Raw genomic sequence first — 24785 nt, forward strand, 5'->3', positions numbered from 1 at the left:
ATCCATGCTTTTGGCAGAGCTCACCTATTAGCACTTTCATTAGATAAGTACCCCTTATGGAGAGGATCAATTCACTTCACTTACTATGGGCAATTAAGTTCCAAAGGATAAGACTGCATTACCTAATGTTTCAACTGTTATCAGCAGAGCCTGACCAGTAACTGCACAATTGAGCAGAAAGAAGACAAGGCACGGTTTACGGCAGCAAGTGTCACCTGCTGCTGGGCTTCTTCTAATCTTTGTTCTGGTATGGCCAACTGCTTCATGCCTTGGGGCAGTACTGTTCTTGGCAATTGAGAGCTGCACTAGGGGTGGGTGATATTTAAACCTGTGGTTAAGATAATAAAATGCCAGAGGCCAGGAGCAATGGCTCACACCTGTAATCCCAACACTTTGGGAGGCTGAGGCAGGCGGATCACTTGAGGTCAGGAGTTCGAGACCAGCCTGGCCAACATGGTGAAAACCTGTCTCTACTAAAAATACAAAAATTAGCTGGATGTAGGTGGTGAGTAAATGTAATCACAGTTACTCGAAAGCCTGAGACAGGAGAATTTCCTGAGCCCAGGAGGTGGAGGTTGCAGTGAGCCAAGATCACACCACTGCACTCCAGCCTGGATGACAGAGCAAGACTCCATCTCAAAAAAAAAAAAAAAAATATATGCCAGAATACCTAATGAGAGCTGTAAGATCAACCACCTCACACTACAAAGTTCAAGAGGTTGTGACTTACCCCAGGTCAAACATGAGTCGGCGGCGTGGCCTGGCATACTGTTCCTTTTAACACTGATGTTTTAACACATTGAGTGCACAAAACTTAGTACTAAATAAATTCTGAGGAACAAGTAAACTAATGATTCCTAGCAAGCAATGAGAAGTGCTAGTAACCTTGTTAACGCCAACAAGCAACTTACTACCAAGTTCAGTCTGATTTTCTTTTCTTCCTCTTTTTTTTTTTTTTTTTTGAGACAAGTGTCTTGCTTTGTCTGTAGTGTGGAGTGGTGCAATCTCGGCTCACTGCAACCTCTGCCTCCCAGGTTCAAGCGATTCTCTTGCCTCAGCAATCTGATTTTCTTATGGAGAAGACTATATTCAACAAATTTTGAGTACCTAATACCAGAACAACACTTGATTTTCTGATAGCTGGATGACTGCTTTCTTAGGATCTGAAATTTTTTGAAAACCATATGCTGGTATATTACAGGAATAATTGCAATTACAAGCTGTAGTGTCTAGTACAGTGTTAGTGTCTTTGCCTAGTGTGGAAGCCTCCGAGTATTTTATGTAGAATGAACTGAAATCATTCTATGTAACAGGGCCTGGAATAATCAAAGTCACATTTACCCCCATAGTTTCACATTCCATATTTCTACTCACTCTACCAATTATTTTGGCTCTCCAGAAGTATATGAGGCAGAGATTCAAAGGGCATCGCTTTCTTCCAAAGTTGATCATTATTGAGGGGGATTTTTACAGTCTTCCTTCCCTCCTCCCTCAGCTCCCTCCTTGTTAGAGATGCTAACAAGAATTACCATGTCCTAAGATACTGGAGGAAGTAAAAAAGGTGAAGGCCCTGCACAGTTTAGTTCCTATTTGGCATGTCTTGGCCTTCACCCTGTGTAAGGCAAGGAGACAAAGACATGAAGTTAAAATTACAGATAAATACCAGTGTATTCGTCCTTTTTCACACTGCTATAAAGAACTGCCCGAGACTGGGTAATTTATAAAGGAAAGAGGTTTAACTGACTCATAGTTCCTCATGGCCAAGGAGGCCTCAGGAAATTTACAATCATAGCAGAAGGTGAAGAGGAAGCAAGACACCTTCTTCACAAGGTGGCAGGAAGGAGAATGAGCACAGAGGGAACTACCAAACGCTTATAAAACCATCAGATCTCATGAGAACTCACTGTCATGAGAACAGCATGGGGGAACTGCCCCCATGATCCAGTTACTCCCACCTGGCCTCTCCCTTGACATGGGGGGATTATGGGGGTTACAATTCAAGATGATACTTTGGGTGGGGACACAGCCAAGCCATATCATACAAGGAATGACTGATACTAAAGATACTAATTTTCTTTCCCTTGGTTGGCCAGGCTTTTGTCTTCATGACTGACCAATAGAGACCAAACAGTTTGGTTTAATCCCACTGCCCTCTAGTGCTTTCCAATGTTGGCCAAATGTCACCTTCATTTTAAACATTCCTCCTGGGAAAAAATGACTTTCTATCATACGATTAGGGAGAAGAGAAGAGGAAGCAAGAGAAAGGTTTAAAATGTTGTACAGAAGTTTCCAACCACAGGAGGAGCAAAACACCAAAGAGGTTGTAGAATACAGGGTGTGGCAAAGAGCCGGCGCCCACGGTGTGCTGAGAAGGCGCCCACGGTGTGCTGAGAAGGCAGGCCAAGCCAAGGCTCAGGCTTCCTAGGACCACGTCCTGCCTGGGGAAGCATTCCAGTTCTCATCGTGGAGAAATGGCTAAGTTCCGTGCAGCTGGAGGGAGGCCACATACACCACACTGTCTTTGCAGGAGGTTCCCAGGGAAGAGACAGACCAGCTAAATGATCTCCAGTCCATCCTTGGCTAGAGCCCCAGGCTAAGGAGAAAGCTGGGCAAGTCCATGATGTCAGATCAGAGTGGGGCTGCGGTTCAGGTCTTAAATATCAGGAAGCCCCCAAATACAGTGCCCGGCAGGCTTCTCTTTGTTATCGATCCCTGGGTTAACTCAAACCACACTCGCTCACCCTTCTGCAGCTCAGCCATAGCAAAGACAGTTGCTGTGCTTCCACCCCCATGCCCAGTGGTATGGACTGGAGTCCGATGGTGACCTCCAAATACCAGCTGCCCGGTGCCTGGCCCTGGGCCAAATTCAATGCTCGCTGCAAACAGGTAGACACCATGCTCAGGGGCTCGGAAGTAGCCATGTTCAGGGAAGTAGCTGCTGCCAACGTTGATGTACGTAGTGTTGAACTTTACCATCTGCAGGGCAGCCGTCCCTCCTGAAAAGCTGGCATAGAAGGCCACAGGGGACCCTGAAACATAAGAGGAAAGTGCTCAGTGACTCATCTCTTACACCCTTGGATGGGAAACTAAACCCTGACACCTGCCGTCCTCACCTTACTCTACTGGAAACAGGTCACTATTTCTAGATAACCTAGATATTCCCAATGGCAATGTTACTGCAAGGAGCAGAGCTAGATGGCCAATTCTAAGTTTTCCACTAACCGAGAGGAGGGAAAATGCAAGTCTGTTGTCTCAGCTGATGTACATTTTAACAAAACGCCTTCTCTTTTTTTTTTTTTTTTTTTGAGACAGTGTCTACTCTGTTTCCCAGGCTGGAGTGCAGTGACAGCCATGGCTCACTGCAGCCTTTTTTTTTGGTAGAGAAAGAGTCTTACTGTGTTGCCCAGGCTGATCTCGAGCTCCTGGGCTCAAGCGATTCTCCTATGTCAGCCTCCCAAAACACTGGGCTTACAGGGATGAGCCTGGCCACAAAGCACTATCTCATTTGACCCCTTTTCCTTCCAACTTCCTTGAAAGACAGTAACTCTGATTGGCAATAACTCTGATTGACAAAATGGGCTGAATTCTTCACCGGCTGCCCAAGGCTACATGGTTTGCAAATGGCAGACTGGGGCAGGAACACAGGTCTCTGACTCCCAGACAACTGCTACTTGCTAGGAATGTTGAGATACTCAAGGGAGAGAAAATATCCATCCTCAAGGTAATAATGATGCTAACACCGGGGAGGTAACTGCAGAGCCATGAAGGCTGGATCCTCCTGGATGTTGGAGACAGAACCTTGGAGAAAGAAGGAAAGAGCAGGTGGAACCAGGGAAGAGAAAAGCCCCCAAGCTGGTCTTTTTTTTTTTTTAGTTGATAAAGTGTCTCTTGTTGCCCAGACTGGAGTGCACTGGTGATCATTGTTCACTGCAGCCTCAACTTCCTCAGCTCAAGTAATCCTCCCACCTTAGCCTCCTGAGTAGCTGTGACTACAGGCTTGCACACCATGCCTGGCTAATTTTTTATTTTTTCTAGAGACAGCGTCTTGCTCTGTTGCTCAGGCTGGTCTCAAACTCCTGACCTCAAGCAATCCTCCCACCTCAGCCCCACAAAGTGCTGGATTGCAGGAGTGAGCCACTGTCCCTGGCCAAGCTGGTTATCTTAATATGGTTTTGCAAAATGTTCACAGAGCCCTGAGATTACATATGGGTAAACTGAGGCCCAGAAAGAAAAAGCTTATTGCTCCAGACCACACAACTAGTAAAATTACCAAGCCTCCGGGGAGTAGACCCTGAATCTCTTGACCTGTTTCTCTGCAGGGTGCATTTTAGCTAGCCTTAGGACGAGAACACTGAGACAGAACACGGGTGCCAGGCCCATGCATGGGCACAGAGGCAGAGGAAGCTGCCATGTGTGGAGGGTGGACAAACAGCCAGGAAGAAGCCAGCCACGCCGCCTAGCCAGGATGGTTGGGTAGCTGGGGACAGGGTCATGAGACAGCATGGGAAAGGTGAGTCCTGCTTGGGTCCTGGCTGTGACACTGGCCATGGCACCAACAAGGTCATGTCCACCGTGGGTTTCCTCAACTTGCTCCATCTCTAGGAGTTGAAAACAAAGTCCCCATTTCTTAGGTGATGAAACCAAGGCCTGAGAAGGAGCCGTTTGCTGAGCAATTAGTGACTTGGGTCCTGGAACTAGAGCCCCAGCTCTTTGCCTCCCAATCCAGCAACAGCCTTGTGAATTAAAAAAAAAAAAATGTTGCTTTTCTCTAGTTCTGGAAGAACTGAGTTCTAATTTTCTGAGAATTAGAGTTGAGAATAGCTTTCCCATTTGTGTTAAGATTGTGCCAAGTCGGCCGGGCACAGTGCTCACGCCTGTAATCCCAGCACTTTGGGAGGCCGAGGCGGGCGGATCGGTCACCTGAGGTCGGGGTTCGAAACCAGCCCGACAAACATGGAGAAACCCCCATCTCTACTAAAAATACAAAATTAGCCGGGCGTAATGGCGCATGCCTGTAATCCCAGCTACTCAGGAGGCTGAGGCAGGAGAGTCGCTTGAACTCGGGAGGAGGCGGAGGATGTGGTGAGCCGAGATCGCGCCAATGCACTCCAGCCTGAGCAACAAGAGCGAAACAACGTCTAAAAAAAAAAAAAAAAAAAAAAAGATTGTGCCAAGTCAGAGGCTTGCGGCTGCTTCTGCAATTCCCCTAACACCCAGCAGGTGGGGCTCTCGCGAAGCCGAAGGAAGGCCGGTCCGCAGCGCCCTCTGCCGGTACTGGGCCCTTGTTCCGGCCGTTGCGGCCGGGCGCCTGCGCGGAGAGTTCCTCCGCAGAGGGAGGCCCCACCCAGCCTTGCGCCCGACAGGCCACAAAATGCGGGAAGGGGCCGGGCGCGGTGGCTCAAGCCTGTAATCCCAGCACTTTGGGAGGCCGAGGAGGGTGGATCTCGAGGTCAAGAGATCGAGACCATCCTGGTCAACATAGTGAAACCCCGTCTCTACTAAAAATACAAAAATTAGCTGGGCATGGTGGCACGTGCCTGTAATCCCAGCTACTCGGGAGGCTGAGGCAGGAGAATTGCCTGAACCCAGGAGGCGGAGGTTGCGGTGAGCCGAGATCACGCCACTGCACTCCAGCCTGGGTGAAAAGAGCGAAACTCTGTCTCAAAAAAAAAAAAAAAAAAAAAAACGCAGGAAGGACTGTGCAATCTTAGAATGTGCGTCCCTGCAGGGCATACATTCCTGCAAACAAATAAAGGGAAGAGCGGAAGAAAGAGAGAGCGCGTGTTTGTGTGTGTGTGTGTGTGTGTGTGTGTGTGTGAGACAGTCCTACTCTATAGCGCAGGCTGGAGTGCAGTGGAGCAATCTCGGCTCACTGCAACTTCTGCCTCCCAGGTTTAAGTGATTCTCCTGCCTCAGCCTCCTGAGTTGGGATTACAGGTGCCTGCCACACCTGGCTAATTTTTGTTTGTTTGTTCTAGACGGAGTCTTGCTTTGTCTTGCCCAGGCTGGAGTGCAGTGGTGCAATCTCGGCTCACTGCAGCCTCTACCTCCTCCTCGACCTCCCAGAGTGCTGGGATTACATGCATGAGCCACTGTGCCTGTCCTAATTTTTGTATTTTTAGTAGAGACGGGGTCTTGCCATGTTGCCCAGGCTGATCTCAAACTGTTGGCCTCAAGTGATCCACCTGCCTCAGCCTCCCAAAGTGCTGAGATACGGGTGTAAGCCACTGCACCCGGTCTGGAAATTTGTTTTTAAGGAAAACATTTTTTTGAAATGAACGATCATTGTGGTAAACACATTCCCAAACCATCAAGCAAATTCTGAAAGTCATCAGCATATCGAAGCCTTGCACCATGCACGAGAGGAAACGAGGGACGTGTCAGTGTGTGTGGGCACAGCCTGGCCCTGAAAATGCTGGGGAAATGGGAAAACACTGACTGGGTTTCACACGAGGTAAGCCCCATGCTAGGTATTTGGTAAATGCAGCTGTCTTCGTAACTTTGACGTGAGTTGGGATTCTGCCATTTTACTGAGGAAGAAACAGGCAGGTGGTGATAGACCCTGGGTGCCCTTTCACTGCTTTGCACTGCCTCTTGGGCCACAGGGAGGGTCAACAGTGGCAGGACTGCCTGGGATGGGACTTTGACAAGGCCTTAGACTTGCCACACAGCAGGCTACACATGGCCAAGATGGTGGCCTTGTTCTTAGCCCTGTGTCTGGGTGGGGAATGGCCCCAGCTCCAAGGCCAGCTTCTAGCTGAGTCCTTTAAGACACAGAGCCTAGTTGTTCTCCCAGAGCCATGCTCAGGGAGGGGATGGGAAGTTTGGTCATACATCCCTTCAGCCTCAGAGCCAGCTCCCAGGCCCAGGGACCTGCAGGGACCAGCCATGGAGGGCCTTTTGGAGGGGACGAACCAGCACCCTAAAGACAGCATTCCTCTGCCGCTCCCTAGCTGTTTGTGCCTCAGTTTCGGGTAAGGTGGTAGTGCTGATGAGTTCGTCACTGACCTGTTGGGATGGGTCACTGTGGAAAAGCCCAGGAAGGGGACCTAGCACAGAGCAGTGAGACGGGTTAACTGTATTTGCAGAGAGAATGGGCTCCTTTCAGGGCCCACAGCTTTCCCTGTACAGTCCACTGGGGTGTACACTGTAATGAAACTTACATGAATGTGGTTTCTCCCACTACCGAAATCTTAGTGTACTGTACTCACCTATTTTCTGATCATGGTTGATACAAGAAACTGAAATTGAGGCTGGGCACAGCGGCTCACACCTATAATCTTAACACTCTGGGAGGTTGTGATGGGCAGACTGCCTGAGCCCAGGAGTTTGAGACCAGCCTGGGCAACATAGCAAGACTCCATCTCTGCAAGAAGTACAAAAATTAGGAGGGCATGGTGACATGTGCCTGTAGTCCCAGCTACTCTGGAGGCTGAAGAGGGAGGATCAGCTGAGCCCAGGGAGGTCGAGGCTACAGTGAGCTGTGATTCCACCACTGTACTCCAGCCTGGATGACAAAGTGAGACCCATCTCCCAAAAAAAGAAAAAAAAGAAATCATGGAATGTAAAACAGCGGCTAAGTGGGGCTGCCCATGGCAAGGGGCCACAATCTCTATCCACATTCTCCCTGGATACAGTGGCTTGGCACATGGGGATGAAGCGAGTGCAGCGAAGAGCTGAGATGGGGGGACCTGAGGGCTGCCCTGGCAGGGCAGGAACACTCCCCTCTCTGCAGCAAGAGCATTGGCTCTGCCTGCTCGTGGGCTCTGGCACTAGCAGGTGGTTCTTGTGACTTCTTCTGCCTCCCCATATGCCAGGTAGCTTGTGAGGCCCACAGCTCTGAAAAGCAGCTGGGCCAAGGGGAGAGGACCCTGAGTAGGGGTGAATGATGACCATCCTGTTCTCTTTCGTCCTGGCCCCCTTGGAGGCAGAAGAGCTGCTGGCAGCGCACCCTGGCCTCCTAGACTCGCCCAGTCTCCTGGGCACAGGAACTCACCTGCCTCCCAGAGTGCCGTGCCCAAGGCACCTGGCACAGGCCCTGTGATGCGCCCGTCCACCAAAGGCTCCGCTTCCTTCTTGTCTCTCTTCCGGGGAGCTTCCAGACCTTTCTGCTGCTTCTTTTCTTTCCTGCTCAGTATGGTCTGCAGCTTCCCCAGGTCCAGGCTGACGTTGGCTGCCATGAGCCCTTGGAAATTCCCAAAGAGGCTGTGGAAGAGCTGCTGGTGCTGCTCCAAGCTGCGCCGGGTGGCGGAGAGTGTGCTGTGGAGGCCGTCGAGGGAGGCGTTGAAGGAGACGGCCCCGGCTTCGGCCGTGGCCTCGCAGCACCCCGCGACACGCTGAACTTCACGGCTCAGGCTCTGGAGCTCCCGAGCCAGGCCGGCCAGGGTGGTGGTGGCGGCCTCTTCGCGGCCCAGGTCGTGGCTGGGCTCCAGGCGCTCTACCGGCCGCGGGAGCTCCAAGGCCTGCTCCAGGGCCGCCACCCGGGCGGCCAGCACATCCCAGCCAAGCGCCTGCTCCTGCAGCCCGATGGCGGCGTCCTGTAGAGCCACGCGGATCTGCTCGTAGCTCAGGGGCAGTGGCCCTGGGGCCTCCTCAGACATCTCCTCCATCACCTCTTCCCCGAAGAGCGCGGCCAGCACCGCCTCGTGCCGCAGCGCGTCCTCCAGCAGGGCGGCGAAGGCGCTGTGCAGCTGGCGCACCTCGTGGCGGGTCTCGGCCGCAGCCGCCTTCAGCGCGCCCATCTCGTCGTCCAGCGCCTGCACCTGGCTCCGGAGCCGCGCCGTGGCCGCCCGCGCCCGCTCGCCCTCCGCTTTGTGCGTATCCATAGCCAGTGACACAGCGTCCACGGTGCTCTGCAGGGCTTGCAGGGAGGGGCCGTCCAGCTGGCGCTGCTCGTCCAGGCTCACCTGGGTCTCCTCCAGGGCGTGCGTGGCGCCCCTCTGGCCCTCCCGGATGATGTCCAGGTCTAAGTAGAGCTTATGGCAGTTGCAATCCTTCACATACTTGATGAGGTCGGCGTGGCCACCCTGCAGGTGCTGCAGCGTGAGGTTGAGCTCCAGGAGCTGCCGCTCCACCTCCTCCTTGTTCTCCTCCATGATCAGAGACTTCTCCATCAGGATCACCCGCAGCTCACGGAGCGCCGTGTGGTTCACCTGCAGCTCCTCCACCTGCCGCTCCACCTTGTTGATCTGATCAAAGGTCTCGTCCGATTCAGAGTACAGTTCCTTGATCTCATCCCCGTGCTGGGTCAGGGTGGCCCTCATGTCCTCCAGGGTGTTCTGGAACTCCTTCTCCCTGAGAGCCGTGGTCATGTGCAGCTCTGAGAGGTTCCTCTGCAGCTGGCCCAGCCTGGCCTGCAGGCTCTCCGGCTCAGGCTTTGCCCCAGCCCAGGGCGTTGCCACCACCAGGCTGCCGTTGGTCCCTCGGGCCTCCTGGGCCTTGTGCAGCCTCTTCAATTTGGTGTCCACATCGACCTGGAGCTCTGAGACTGAGTGGTGCAGGGTAAGGTGCTGGGCATGCAGGCGGTCCTCCATGTCCTGCTGCAGCTGACTGACTCTCTGAGCATTCTCCTGGACTTTGGCCTCAAATTTGGCACCAAGCTCCTGGAAGTCAGCCCTGACCATAGCACTGTCCTGGACTCTTGAGATGGCCTGGCGATTGGCCTCCACATCAAGAGACAGGTTTCTTATGGCCTGGGCAAGGCTGTGCAGGCTTTCATTAAAGCTCCTCCAGATGGGGCTGAAATGCACGTGAAGGAAGGTGTCCATATGGGGTAGCAGCACCTGCTCCAAGGATCCATCGGGAAACTCTGCAACAGAACAGACATGCAGTGTGACACAAGTCCTGCAGGAGCAGACACTCCTCCCGGGCTGGGACCAGCGGGGTCCTCCCCAACTCCTCTCAATGTGACCAGGCTCTTCCTTAGCCCCTAAAGCCTGCCACTCACTGTGCTCTGTTTGATTTGCTTCCATCGTTGCAGCTGTGAGGTTACCAGGCAGGGCCTTCCACAGGCCTGGCAGGCTGTCCGCCACCTGGTGCACATCATTCTGGAGATCTGCCAGCAGGCGTTCCTGCTGTTTCTGTTGCACCTCAACCTCACTGATCACTGCAGCCAGGTGGCCTGAATACACAGCAGACATAAATGTCAAGGGCTAACTCACCAGGTTTCGGAAGACCAGGAGAGTTGAGGGCTGAGAGCAGGGAAGGTAGCTGCTGATGTCCTCTGAGCAAGGGCTTAGAAGCTTTAAACCACTGGAGAGCAAATGCATAGCAAGTGAGCCCTCACTCTGCCTCCTACACCCACAGCAGACATGACAAATCAATAATGGCACACTCCCCTTTTTAGCACATGCACATGGCCTCACAACATCATATATGGCAGCCCTTGTCAATAAATACTTCCCCACATGATGAAGCTCATTTGCTTTCTCAATCTTGGCCCCAACCTCGAAGGGCCCCGCTGCAAATGGTGTCTCTTAGTGGGTTTCCTGTGCTGACTCCAAGACCAAGGATAGCATGACTTCCTGGCCCTGGTTAGGGCTGTGGGGAAGGGTGAGAAAGCTTTTTCTAGGCACAGGGCTTGTGTGGTTCAAGGGGGCAAGGGAAGTGCCAGATGAACCAGTCCTCAGAAGACAGAGTGAAGGAAAAGGGTGTGTGTGCTCAGCCAGCAGGCAGCTGGGTCCCTGTGAGCCTGGCCTTCAAGGTGGGAGGTGGTGCAAGCCACAGAGGAGGACTTGCTGATTCTGGAGGCAAGGATTCCCTGAAATGGCGCTGCTGTTTCACAGGAGAAAGGGCCAGCTGGTGACGTGGGCTCCACCAGGCTGCCTGCCCCTTCTGATAAGGAACACACCAGGTTGGAAGTTGATTGGTCCATCCCCAGGTTCCTGGTGGCTGTCACCAGGATCTGCAGGCTCAGGGATTGCCATGGAATCTGCAAAGAAAGCATTAGATATTGACCCAGCAGTCAGAGGAGCTGCTTGACCTTGGGAATCAGTGGTCAAGTCGGGAGGGGGCTGTAGGGAGCCCTACCGTGGTGCTCGCAGTTGGGGCCTGTGTAGCCAGGGCAGCACCTCCAGGCCAAGGAGGTCAACACCTTCTGCTTGACCTGGTACACTGGCTTGTGGGCCATGCGGTACCTGGAGGAGAAGGGCTGGCTTAGTGACTGTAAGGAGGGCCTGCTCTGGGCCTGGGCAAATGGCCCGCCCCCACCACTCACATGACTTTGACTCTCTGGCAGTCTGGAGCCCCCTGTGGACACGGCTGCTGCGAGTGGACGAGAAATTTCTCTGTTTTGCAAACAGCTAGTAAGGTGACCAGCTTGGACATCGGATAGGGGCACCAGTTTCTGGAAAACAAGGCAGAGGAGAGAGCAGCTGAGCCACATCCAGGCCAACAGGGGGTGCTGGTACAGAGCCACGGGTCCCTGACTCCTGCCTGAGCAGTGCTGCGATTCTGGACTCCACTATCCTGAGGAGACAGCCCTCTGCATTATTCATCCCTGGGCTCCAGAGCAAATGTTTCACAATCCCTGCCTGCGAAGAGGGCACCTGCTCCACCACCTTCCCGAGGCCTCCCCTAACCAGCACAGAGAGGCTGAGAAACCCGCCAGAATCTAGACCTGTGAAAAGCAGCTCTGGGGTGATGACCGTTTTAGCCAACAAAACTAACAGCCAGAGTGTGGGGGAAACACCATGTGTGTTGCAGCTGTCTGAATGGATTCCTGTTGATGAGGTCAGCCGCAAAGGCAGAAAGGCTCTTGCTGTTTTTCTTGGTACCAGGGAGGCTGCAGGGTGCAGCTGAGGCTGGAGAGTCCTGGGTTCGAATCCCTCACACTTTCCGGCTGTGTGAACCCATGACGCACTTAGGCAGCTTCTGTTTCCCCGTCTATACAACGGCGATCATAATGCCCTCCTCTGAGTGGGCAGAGGAGCCCCAGGTGCCTGGCTCCTGACAAGTGTTCTGTGAACACGGCTCCACTCCCCCATTCCAGCTGCCCTGGCAGCCTGCCCAGCTGCTACTCACATGAGGGACCAGCTCCCTGGCCATGCCCATTAGGACCATTCTAGAAAGGGGCTTTCAAACAGTTGTCCTAGGGGAAGGTAAGCAGCTGGGTGGAGCAGCGTCCTCTCTGGGAGTGGTCACCTCATCAAGGTCACGCAGGGTGGCAGGGGATCACACGCAGCATCCTGCACACCTGAGAGGTAGCCCGTCCGTCCTGGCCCTTCACCAGCATGTACTATGGTATCCCAGGAGCGGGGCATGCTCATGCTGATGGAGCCCCAGTTCACTGACCCGGTGGCTGACTCCATAGAGTCAGTGGTAGTGGGTCAGAGAGTCCTTCCCCAGGCAGCCAGCTCCCAGGACAGAGTTTGTCAGAGTTGCAAGTGGCAATGATCTCTGTGGCACAGTGCAGCTCGGCACCTCTTGGGTGCCAGGTGCGGGGCTTGAGCTCAGGGTACAGATGTGGAGGTGCAGACTTTCCCTTCAGGGTCCCCAGGGAAAGCAGGCACTCTCAGAAGGGGTGAGGGGCGCTAGGATCTGCAGAGACTTTCAGGAGAAGGAGCTAATGGGCTGTGTCTTGAAGCCAGAAAGTTGGATGAGGCACCTGATGTGACAGGGGTGCATGAGGATGAGGAAGGGGCTGCAGAGGGAGGCTGAGGTGAAGGGAGAAGCCAGACCTCAGCAGAGAGCTGGCCCGTGTCCTGAGGGCATGGGAAGTCGTGGAGGGGTTTCAGCAGGGAAGTGGTGTGAAACCCTGGTTCCTGGGTGCAGAGAGGATGGGAGGGCAAGATGTTGGCAGCTGTGTCCAGGGGTGGGGGGAGATGATGGCAGCTTGGACTGAGTGATGGTGGACGTGGGAGAAGTGGCCACATCTGTGAGCTATTAGAAAGCAGCGTTCAGAGGCCTTGGTGATGAAGTGCCTATCTGGAGCCAGTCTTTGTCCTGGGGCCGTCGGGCACTGTCACACAGGGATAGTGCTGGGAAAGGCAGGGGCGGGGGACTGAGGGGATTTGAGTGATCATATTTTGAGTGCTGAGCCCCCAGCCTGCTTTACCCTCTCAGCAGCAGACTGGAAAGGCTTCTCAGGAAAATGAGCCAGTGGAGAGGCAAAGACCAAAGCTGCTGTCACCAGGGGCTCTCCCATAGAAACTGCCAACCAGAAGACCTTAGGCCAGGCAAAACACGTCAGAAAGGGGTATCCATACACCCCAGCTTCCCATCAGCTTCTCAGTCTTTTTCCTCCTAAGTGAGCAGACATCCAAGATTTACGCGAGAAACATTCTGTTCCCAAAAAGGGCCAGGAACAGTGGCACACGCCTGTAATCCCAGCACTTTGGAAGGCTGAGGTGGGAGGATCCTTTGAGCCCAGGAGTTTGAGACCAGCCTGCACAACACAGTGAAACCTCATCTCTACAAAAAATTAGCCAGGTGTGGTGGCATGTGCCTGTAGTCCCAGCTATTCAGGAGCATGAGGCAGGAGGATTGCTTGAGCCCAGGAGTTTGAGGCTGCAGTGAGCCATGATTATGCCACTGCACTTCAGCCTGGGTGCAGAGCAAGATTCTATCTCAAAAAAAAAAAAAAAAAAAAAAAAGATCAAAGTGGACAAACAGAAAAATGTCAACTTGGACCAAAACCATGACTGTGTAAGGAGTCAAATACTTGCACTAAAATTTCCAGATTGGTAAGAGAAATTACTGCACCCAAGAAACAAGAACAGGAAGCTATGAAAAAAAAAGTGAAGGGGGATGGGAGAGAAAGGGTGAGCATTTAGAGAATAAAAAAGTACTCTTGGAAATTAAAAGCATAACAATAGAAATGAAAATAAACTTAATGGAAATGTTAGAGGGTAAAGTTAAAGAAATTTCCCTAAAAGAGCAAACGGAGAGATGAAAAATTGGAGAGAGAAAAGAAAAATAGAGAACCAGTCTTGCAAATGTAACATCCAAATAATAGAAATTTCAGAAAGAACAGAGGGAGAAAATCATCAATGAAAAAAAATCAGGTCTGGCATGGTGGCTCATGCCTGTAGTCCCAGCATTTTGGGAGGTTGAGGCAGGAGGACCACTTGAGCTCAGGAGTTCAAGACCAGCCTGAACAACATGGCAAGATTCTAATCTCTACAAAAAATTCAAAAATTAGCCAAGTGTGGTGGTGTGTACCAGCTATTCAGATGACTGAGGTGGAAGGATCCCTTGAGCGTGCAGGAGGCTGAGGCTGCAGTGAGCTATGATGGTGCCACTGCACTCCAGCCTGAGCAAAAGAGTGAGACCTTGTCTCAACAACAAACAAAAAACACATTCCGGAAGTGAAGAATTTCAATTTCTAGCTTCAAAGCACCACCAATTACCTGCAATATGATGAAAATACACTTACATCAGAGATCGATCCAAGATGGCCGACCACTAACAGCTCAGGATTGTAGCTCCCAGTGAAAGCCCAGAGAACGAGACGATGCCACACTTTTAGACGAATTTTCGTCACTCACCGATCAGCCGATTCCCAGTGGAGGAGCCCCACGGGTCGCCAGCGCGACTCTTGTGGCCGCCGCAGTGGTTTTGCCGGCGTCTCGGCGCAGCAGCTCTTCATGCAGAGCCAACGGGACTGCTTCCCCTACTGACCGGAGTTTGGAGCTCCGGAAAGTCAGAGCCGCTTGTTGCGGACTCAAGAAGGAAGCCAGACCGGAGATTCCCGGGCAGAAGAGCACCATCAGTCTTACCGCTGCTATTTAGGCTGCCACAGTGGGTTGCTCGGATCCCAACACTGGGAATCAATAAGTCGGACGTCGACTCAGAAAACTAATTAGAAAGGCGGTTCATCTACAATGAAGGGAAAAAAACAGCCTAAGAAGGCCGAGTATACTCAAAATCAGAACCCATCAGCAACAGAACAAGCCCTGATGGAAAAGGACTCATCAGCAGCAGAACAAGCCCTGATGGAAAAGGACTCATCAGTAACGGAACAAGCCCTGATGGAAAAGGACTGTGTTCCATTATCTGAAGTAGGCTTTAAAAGGTGGATGATAAGAAACTTCTGGGAGTTAAAGGAACTTGTTCTAACCCAATGTAAAGAAACTAAGAACTTGGAAAAAACATTAGATGAAATGTTGAAAAGAATAGACAATATAGAGAGGAATACAAATGAACTTATGGAGTTGAAAAATATAACACGAGAACTTAGTGAAACATGTACAAGCTTAAACAGCCGAATGGATCAAGCAGAAGAAAGGGTATCAGAGGTCGAAGATCAACTTAATGAAACAACACAACAAGACAAGAATAGAGAAAAAAGGATAAAAAGGAATGAGCAAAGTCTCCAAGCAATATGGGACTATGTGAAAAGACCTAATATACGCTTGATTGGTGTACCTGAATGTGACGGAGAGAATGAATTCAAGCTGGAAAATACTCTCCAGGACATTATCCAGGAAAATTTTCCTAATTTAGCAAAGCAGGACACTATTCAACCCCAGGCAATACAGAGAACACCACAAAGATATTCCTCAAGAAGACCAACCCCAAGGCACATAATCGTCAGATTCACCAGGATCGAAACGAAGGAGAAAATATTGAGGGCAGCCAGGGAGAAAGATCAAGTTACCCATAAGGGTAAGCCTATTAGGCTTACAGCAGATCTCTCAACGGAAACCCTACAAGCTAGAAGAGAGTGGGGGCCAATATTCAATATACTTAATCAACAGAACTTTCAGCCCAGAATTTCATATCCTGCCAATTTAAGCTTTACATTTGAAGGAAAAATAAAATTTTTTAGGAACAAGCAAGTACTCAGAGATTTTATTACCACCAGGCCTGCTTTACAAGAACTTCTAAAAGAAGCACTATACACAGAAAGGAACAACCAGTATGACCCTTTCTAAAAATACACCAAAAAGTAAAGAGCATTAACATAAAGAAGAATTTTTATCAATGAAAGGACAAAATAGCCAGTTAATATCAAACGGCAGCAACCCTAAACTTAAATCGACCAAATCTCCCAATCAAAAGATACAGACAAAATCTAACAGTATATCCAAAGATATACATAGACTCAAAATAAAGGGTTGGAAAAAAAAAAAAAAAGTACCAACCAAATGGAGAGCAAAAATAAATAAATAAGCAGGAGTTGCAATTTTCACATTTGACAAAATAGATTTCAAAGCTACAAGGATACAAGGATAAAAGGATTAATGTAATAATAAGAGATCTTAACACCCAGATACATAAGACCCATAATGAGATTTAGATTCAACGAGACAGAAAATTGATAACAATATCCGGGACTGGAACTAAGATCCAGAACAAATAAACTCAATAGGGCTCTCCATTTTAAACACACAAAATATTCATTATCCACAAAATCTAACGATATATCTAAAGATATACAAAGACTCAAAACAAGGGGATGGAAAAAAGCTCACCAACCAAATGGAGAGCAAAAATAAATAAATAAAAAGCAGGAGTTGCAATTCTCACACTTAATAAAATAGATTTCAAAGCTACAAGGATGCAAGGGTAAAAGGATTAATGCAACAATAAGAGATCTTAACACCCAGATACATAAGACACATAATGAGATTTAGATTCAACGAGACAACAAATTGATAAGATATCCAGGACTTGAACTCAGAACCAGAACAAATAAACACAACAGAGGTCTCCATTTTAAACACATAAAATATGCATTAACCACTTTAAACACTCAAAATATTGATCGGCCATTATTGAAACCCATTTTAGGAATGAAGTAATATTCCTTTTTCCCTCTTTTTCTTTTTTTCCCCTTCTTTTTCTCTTTTTCCCTAAAAATAAATAAATAAATAAATAGATCAGGGCAGATAACATTTTAGTAAGAAAGCAGGCAAATACACACAGGTATGATAATAATGAGTGTTTAGAGAAAGGAGAAAGTAAATAGTTAAGCTTGCCTTAAACATAAACTACAAAGGTCAAAAATAAACTTGAAATGAATGATTATGAATATAAAAAAAAATATTGATAATCAGCATCACCTACTCCCCCCTTGACAAAAAAAAAAAAAAGAAAAAGAAAGAAAATACACTTACATCAAAACATGTCGCCATGAAATGTTAGACCTCTGGGAACAAAGATAGTTTCTAACACAAGCGTACAAAATCAGTAACTGGAATGGCTTTGAACCTCTCAACAGCAATATTGGAAACTGGAACACAGTGAGAATTGCATTCAAAATACTGAAGAAAAATAATTTACAACCCGCAGCCTAACTATGAATCAGTATGGGGAGTGAGAATAAAGATGACATTTTCTTTTTTTTTTGAGACGGAGTTTTGCTCTTGTTACCCAGGCTGGAGTGCAATGGCGCGATCTCGGCTCACCGCAACCTCCGCCTCCTGAGTTCAGGCAATTCTCCTGCCTCAGCCTCCTGTGTAGCTGGGATTACAGGCACGCGCCACCATGCCAAGCTAATTTTTTGTATTTTTAGTAGAGACGGGGTTTCACCATGTTGACCAGGATGGTCTCGATCTCTTGACCGTGTGATCCACCCTCCTCGGCCTCCCAAAGTGCTGGGATTACAGGTGTGAGCCACCCCACCTGGCCTGAATAAAGACATTTTCAAACAACCCAGGTTCCAGAACATTTACCTCCCATATACCCTTCATCAGGAGACCACCTGATGAGCAGTGGCTTGAAATGTTGCCTGCATATCAACACCATTATGCAAGCCAGGTATGGTGGTTTGCATCTGTAATCCCAGCTACTCAAGAGGCTGAGGTGGGAGAACTGCTTGAGGCCTGACATTCAAGATCAGCCTGGACAACACAGTGAGACCCCATCTCAAAAAAAAAAAATCCACAGAAAAACAAAAACAAAACCATCGTGTGGCACTTTAAAAATAATAGTCGGGGCTGGGTGTGGTGGCTTACACCTGTAATCTCAGCACTTTGGGAAGCCAAGGCAGGAAGATGATTTGAGGTCAGGAGTTCCAGACCAGCCTGGCCAACATGGCAAAATCTGTCTTAACTAAAAATACAAAAATTAGCCGGGCATGGTGGTGCATGCCTATAATCCCAGCTACTCAGGAGGCTGAAGTGGGAGGATGGCTTGAACCCAGACAGTGGAGGTCTCGGTCAGCCGAGATCATACCATTGTACTCCAGCCTAGGCAACAAGAGTGAAACTCCATCTCAAATAAAAATAAAAATAGATAAAGCTACCTCCCAAGAAGTGGCAATGCAAGCATGTTCTTTAGTGACACAGAGGTAAACATGAGAGAATCACCTGCAAAGTTGAAAGTCATTGCCTTTGGGGACCAGAGGGAGCTGGGGCTTCCGACTTTCTCAACAAGCCTTATAGAACCAGTTGACTCTTAATCAGGAGATCAGCAAACTTTTTCTCTAAGGGGACAGATCGTAAATATTTGACACAAGACCAGCTACGTAATTGGCAGGGCCCAGTGCAAAATGAATATGTGGGGCCTCTTGTTCAAAAAGTATGAAGAATTTCCAGAAGGTGACACCCAGGGTGGGGCCCTTCAGAATGCAGGCCCTTGGGTGTGACTGCGCAGGTCACATGCCCTGGCTTCAGGCTTTCCAGGCCACATGGACTCTGTCCCATCTACTCAACTCTGCCATTGTACCACGAAAGCGGTCACTGACAATAGGTAAATGAACCAGCGTGGCTGTGCTCCAATAAAACTTTGTCAGCAAAAACCGGTGGTGGGTTGGACTTGGCCCACTGTCCATAGTTTTCTGACCTCTGCCTATGAGCATATATAACTAATAAAAATAAATAAAATCATTTTCATCAGGAAGAGAAAATGCAGATGAATAATCAAGAATGTTTTGGAACCCAGGCACAGTGACTCATGTCTGTAATCCCAGCACTTTGGGAGGCCGAGGTGAGTGGATCACTTGAATCCAGGAGTTTGAGACCAGCCTGGGCAACATGGCGCAACCCTATCTCTACATAAAATACAAAAATTAGTGGGCATGGCGGTGCGCACCTTTAATCCCAGCTACTTGGGAGGCTGAGGTTGGATGCTTGAGCCAAGGAGGTGGAGTTCGCAGTGAGCCGACATTGCACACTGCACTCCATCCTGGGCAAGGAAGCAAGACTCTGTCTCAAAATTTTAAAAAGGACATTTTAAAAGACAGCAATGAGTAGGGAGTTTCTCTTACAGCTAACAAGACAGACTCCAAAGCTAAGGAATGAAAACGATGGCGCATTGGGTCAGGATTTGCTATGCCAGCCAGTGGGAACGGAGACCAGGAAGGGGGCAGTGAACATCCAAGGGATCAGTAAGCAGTAAAGCGGGACGGAAGGAAGGGAGGAATCCTTACTCGACACTGAGACGGGGCTGGGAAGGCGCTGGCCCAGAGCTCAGGAGCCACAGGTGAGATGCTGGCCGGCACAGATGTCCGCCTGGCCCCCATGGAAAGTCATCGAACATGGGCTCAGCCCAAGGGAAAAATCTCTCTCAGACCAGTGGTTGTCAACAGGAGAGGGGACACCCAAGTTTCTCTTCAAAGAATCAGTATGTCAGTATGTTCAGCTCTCTTATTCTTTCTTTATTTTAAAGTTTAACTTCCTTGTAATTTCAGTAAACAACGTTCCCCACCGGTTCTAATCAGTAGTTCACATCTGTTCCCCTGGTCCCTGGCTCCATCCTGACTCATCCCGGTCACCTGCTCTAGTCACCTGTTCCGGTTACCTTCTTTGACCTAGGTCATCCCTGGCTACGTGCTCTGACCCGCCTGTAACCATCCTTCCTGCCAAAACACCCACCCTGCCACTTCAGTTCGGATCCCTGCTCTCTTTAAAATAGCCAATCGGGATTAGCTTAGCTTGTGCAGTCTAACCCTAGCAAATAGGGGAACAACACAGCAGTAGAGACCACCCCCATCAGGCATAAATACCCCTCCCCGCCTTCTCCACGTGTGCCCCCACCATTGCTCCATCCGTTAGCCACACCCTTCTATAGAAATAAATTACCTTGCTGAGAGGATTTATCTTCGAGTGCTAGTTCTTTTGCAGCATCGAAATTTTACTTATAACAGCACCCCAAGTGCACTGTCACATCTGGGTGGTGGGTGCTACCCATGACTGGGTGTCTCACAGATGAGGACCAAAGATGCTGCCAAATACCCTACAAAGCACAGGACATCTACACACCCACAACAGGTAACGTAATTATCTAGTCCAAAACGTCAGTAATGCCAAGGGTGAGAAACTCTCTCTAAACAAAATTCTACTCCTCGCAAACCTCTGACCTATTGCCTTCGCCCCAGGCATGCCGGGCCTGGTCTAGCCTGCCAGGAGTTACTGGGACTTTCCACCTCAAGCTCCTGGAGGTGGAAACTATGCCACCTACCCTTCCTGCCCAGGAACTTTCTCCACTGACCTGCCCAGACCCTGGGCTTCAGCACCGCTATTCTCTCTGCCCACACTCCCCACCCTGGGCAGGCCCTCCCTTGGCACAGGACAGGCTGCTGGCCCCGAACGCTGGGAACATTCCTGACCTTTGCTTTGGTTTCCTCCAGCTCTTGGCAGCTTCTTGCTGGCCCTCGATGCCCATGACCCTGGGCCAACTCGCTGAGGCATCCATTGTTACCTCTGCCCCTCTGTGTCAGGCTGGCTCCATCTTTGTGCCCTCCCTTGGGGAGCCCTGCTAGGTGCTCTCATCTCCCATTGGGCTATTGAGGGGAAGGTGCCAGCTCAAAGTGAATGTGGGGCTCCTCTGGCCTGCTTTGGGCCTGCCCTTGGTCTGCTGTGGCCCCAACCTGCGGTCCCACCCAGATGGGAGGGAATGTGGACTCCTTTGGAGCTTTAAATGGAAGCGGGGCGGCCTGTGCTCTCCCCTCCTCCTCCTCCCTGAATGAACCCACAGTGACCTTGAACAAGGCCCTTCCCCCATCTCTCTTGGAAATGCAAAGAAGCTGTGCCTCTGCGGCACTCAGAACGGGTGTGGTGGGAAGGCAGCGGGAGCCTGTGTGGGGGGAGGGCGCACCACTATGCAGATTGTGTGAAGTGCCTTCCCCTCCCCAGCCAGGAAACGCCCTCCCAGCGGGCCTCGAGTCTTCCTCGGGAAGGAGGGAGTGTTCTCCGCAGCCTCACTTTTCGAGGCCCTGAAGCCAGCAGAGAAACTCACAGGGTTTTGTCCTTGAGTCAGAAACTGGCCTTGGCAGAGAAGCCTGAGGCTCTCTCCGCTGCCAGCCCAGAGCTGAGAATCCCTAAGTGTGGTTCTGGAAGCTTCAGCTCTGGCCAGCGGGGGCTCTTCCCTGTTTAGGCCAAGGGCTCTGTGCCTGGATGGAGGGGAAAAGAGGGCAGGAACAGGTGCAAGAGATGCATCGTGGCCCAGAGAAGGCAGCCTGTGCTCTGTCCTGCTCCTGTGTAACCTCCAGCCATATGCTGAACTCGGAGCCACAAGCTCCCAGCTGGGAAAATCCCAATGCTCTTTGTATGAGGGTCAGGAAAAGCCTGCGGCCAGTGACTGGGGCCAGCCAACCTGCTGGCAGCAGCATCCCCTACATGGCCAGGGGGACATGACAGAGAGCGCCTGGGTGGGCCCTGGCTCTCACCTGTTACTTAGGACCTCTGTGGCCCTGGGAGGTGTCCCCACCTATCTAAGCTGACACAGCAATGGGACAGGTGGGGACACCTTGTCTGGGGCTCAGCACAGTCCCTACCACAGACTGAGTTCCATTGGGACAGCAAATCCTAGGTCTGAGGCGCCCACATTCCAGACACCCCAAGCCAGGGCACGGAAAGAGCCTCTTCCTCCTGGAGTCCTACTGCTCAGGCTTCTGGCTCCATGGACTGGGCCCCTTGGGGTCCCTGGTGACTTAGGAAGCAGTTAACCCCTTCCCTCCTCCGCTGCAGGGAAGTCTGAGGACCTAGTGGTTCCATTCAAACTTCTTGCTCAGGGTCTTATTGGGACCTGCATCCAGGGCCCACCCTAGCCCTGGGGCTCTGGAAACAGATGTGAACAGCAAATGCTGAGCAGCTTGCCTTGCTCAGGCTTCCGAGCCTCCTCCTGACAGTGTGAGTGTCACCACCCCTGCTACTGGAACCCAATCCACCTCCCCTTCCCCTGCTGTAGGGACGGGAGCTGGAGCACGCTTCCGCCTCCCGGGTCACAGGAGCATTAAAAGCAATCAGCCCAGGAAACTGCAGCGTTTCCTTCCTTTCTCACCAGCCCATCCGGGCTTGCCCTGTGAAGACTGCAGCTTCTGAATGTGGGAGGGAGACCACTGCAGGCAGGGGGCTTCCAGGCTTGGGACACCTGGGCATTCCTGGGCCAGGTCCATGCACCCTCCCACTCTGAGACCCCCTAGGGAATGACTGAGGGGCCCCTGCAGGGCTGCCTGTCAGCAGTTCCCAGACCCTCTCCTTGGGGCTAAGGGAGCAATGTCCTTCTCTACAACCAAGGGGGTGGGGAGGAAGAGGAGCAGCTCCCTCCTCCCCTCTGTCCACCGGGTCCCCTCACCCTCCCTTTTATCAACATGAGGAAGGTGGCCTGAGACTCAGCCGAGGAGCTTCCTTGGTCCTGAAATCAGAGCAAAGTAGCTGGATCTCCCCCACCAAGAATCACCTGCCCCTCCCAGGCCTGAGCAGAGCTGGGGGCAGGAGGAAATGCGGTTTCTCCATGGCCAACTGCTCAGCTACTGCTCCCCATGCCACTGCCACCAGCCCCTCCCTCACTAAGGGGCCTCTTGCACCTCCCTGGTCAAATCCACTTTGAGAAAAGTGCCCGACAAACCTGCAACTCAGAAGCCAAATGGGACCTATCGCAGGCAGGTCCACTGTGATGGTAGCCCTCACACCCAAAATAGAAGGGTAAGTTGACCCCTCTCACTCCCTAAATCCATGTAGCTGCCCTTAGCCCAACAGGTCTTGGGGCAGGAGGGTGGGGGTAGGAGCACCTGGGGGTCGGGGCTGGCTCCAAGTGCTGCAGAGTCGAGTGTGAGTTCTGGAGTCAGACTCAGATCCTGCTCCTTAGCTGCGTGACCTTGGGCGAGCCGCTCAGCCTCTCTGAGCCTCAGGCTCCTCCTCTGTAAGTGGAGCTGTTGGAGGGATGAACTGAGATACACGGGGCAAGGTGCCTGGAACCGTAAACAGCACCTGCTGCTCCGACTGAGCGGCAGCTGGAGATGAGGGGGACTTACAGGCCCAACGCCTTATCAGCAGGAGGGGCCCTGGCCCTGTACAAAGAGAACCCTGGGACGCTGTCCTGGGTCCAGTTGCAAGACCATCCTGCCTGCTTATGGGGCGTGCTGAGGCAGAGCTCCCTGGATTGTGCTCTGGAGAGCATCGGGCCCTCTCTGCTCACTGCTGGCGGTCGGGGCCAAGTCCTCAGAGAACTCAGATCAAAATCTGAGGGCAGCCTTGCTGGGTCTCAGCTTTCAGAATTGATTTCTTTCGAAGAACAGGAGGTATGGCTAGGCCAGCTGGAAGCGGCTGCAGCCAGAGTCCCCCAGGGCACCATGATGGGTGATTGATGGTAGGAGCTGTGCCTCCGGGCCAGCCCCACAAGCTCCATTCCCTGCCATGGCTCAGACAGGGAACTCCCTGCCATTCTTGGGTGGACCCTGAAGCACCCAGTCCAGGCTCCTTGTTCAGCCTCTCGGCTGGCTCAGCAGATAGATACTATTAGCCCATTTCACAGATGGGACGTGAGGTCCAGAGAGGTCCTGCTCCGTCTGAGCTGGGATCAGATCCTACCCCATGACCTCTGCCAAGGTCTAGGCCCTCTTACCGTCCAACGGGGTCCCTGTCGGTGTCCTCAGCCTCTGCCCTCCAGACCCCAGGTAGCCTGGAGCTCTGCAGATCAGAGAGCCTAGTGCTGGGAGCCTGAGCCCATGCCCCTAGAAGCCCCCAGCCCAGGGGTCCCCCAAGGCTGAACAGCAAGCTCAGGATCATCTTGGTGGTGGGGCAGGCTCAGTACACGCTCAGCCTTGGCAAGTGGCTCCAGAAACTGCTAGTGACGTTGTCTTCTAGTTAAATCTCAGGAGGAAAAGAAAATACCAGGACAACAAAGAGAGGAAGTGGCGTGGGCCGGCCCACCCGATGGGTCTCGTCCGGCCCCCTGATCACCCCGCTGGCCCTACAGGGGCTGCCAACCACACAAGCCAATTCCTATCCCTGAGGATTTGGCTCAGGGACTCTGGGGATGTGGTAGACAAAGGGGGTGGCCCCACTAAATGCAACCTTGTGGGACCCTGCCCCCTGGGAGTCAGGAAAAGAACGTGGACTTCGAAGTGGGGCTGCAGGAAGTGGTCAAATCCATTTCAGGGGAACTGCTGCCCATCCACGCTGCTGGCCAGGAAGTGGGGGGCACTCCATGCCTCCTCAGCACCTTCAGCACTGGGCTGTGGGGGCCAGCAGTGGGTCGAGGCTCAGAGAACGGAAGGGGCTATTCTGGGGTCACAGCATGCAGGCAGAGATCAGGGCATGGGGAAGCCCTTTGTTTCCCCATCCCCACCCCCTTGCATCTCTGCTCCTCCAACTGGTTTCACGGGAGCCCAGGGTCTAGCAGCATCCAAGATGCTGGTGGGTAGCTGCACAGCCCAGGCTGCTGGACGGTGGCCACTCACCTGACAGGCCTGTGTGGTCCTGACCCCTACCTAGGATGCTGGGGACATTGGCCAAGGTGCCTCCCCTCTCTTTGCCCGTCGGTCTAGGTGTAGCATAGACACAGCATCCCGGGACCCAAGAGTACCCAGCCAGGGCTGCCCCCATGAGTGGGCAGGGGCAGGGCAGCAAATGAATAGGGACAGGGATGGGTCGGGAGGTGGCCAGCCCCTGGAGGGC

At 51.6% G+C, this 24785-nt stretch overlaps 1 protein-coding gene across 2 annotated transcripts; it reads right to left on the reverse strand.

Moving 5' to 3' along the window:
- Positions 1–1643: 1643 nt before the first annotated feature.
- On the reverse strand, positions 1644–23969 carry MMRN2 (multimerin 2). Of its 2 annotated transcripts, none has more exons than XM_002756151.7 (7): positions 23731–23969; positions 11216–11344; positions 11029–11135; positions 10850–10930; positions 9947–10120; positions 7997–9808; positions 1644–3029 (listed from the first exon to the last, which is right to left on the reverse strand). In XM_002756151.7, the coding sequence occupies exons 1-7, from the start codon at positions 23892–23894 to the stop codon at positions 2647–2649; spliced, it is 2850 nt and encodes a 949-aa protein (XP_002756197.3). In that variant the 5' UTR covers positions 23895–23969; the 3' UTR covers positions 1644–2646. The 2 variants fall into 2 exon arrangements, with proteins under 2 accessions (XP_002756197.3, XP_054098853.1); XM_054242878.2 differs by lacking the exon at positions 23731–23969 and adding an exon at positions 20495–20719.
- Between the last annotated feature and the right edge of the window lie 816 nt (positions 23970–24785).

Source organism: Callithrix jacchus, chromosome 12, assembly GCF_049354715.1.
Source record: "Callithrix jacchus isolate 240 chromosome 12, calJac240_pri, whole genome shotgun sequence".
NCBI classification, from domain to species: Eukaryota; Metazoa; Chordata; class Mammalia; order Primates; family Cebidae; genus Callithrix; species Callithrix jacchus.

Excerpts from the sequence above, each read along its gene's own strand:
- MMRN2 (XM_002756151.7), bottom strand. The coding sequence starts at position 23,894 with ATGATCCTGAGCTTGCTGTTCAGCCTTGGGGGACCCCTGGGCTGGGGG. Across the intron at positions 10,931-11,028 it reads CCCCAACTGCGAGCACCACG|ATTCCATGGCAATCCCTGAG; the intron begins GTAGGGCTCCCT and ends CTTTCTTTGCAG. Across the intron at positions 3,030-7,996 it reads CACGGCACTCTGGGAGGCAG|GGTCCCCTGTGGCCTTCTAT; the intron begins GTGAGTTCCTGT and ends CTTATGTTTCAG.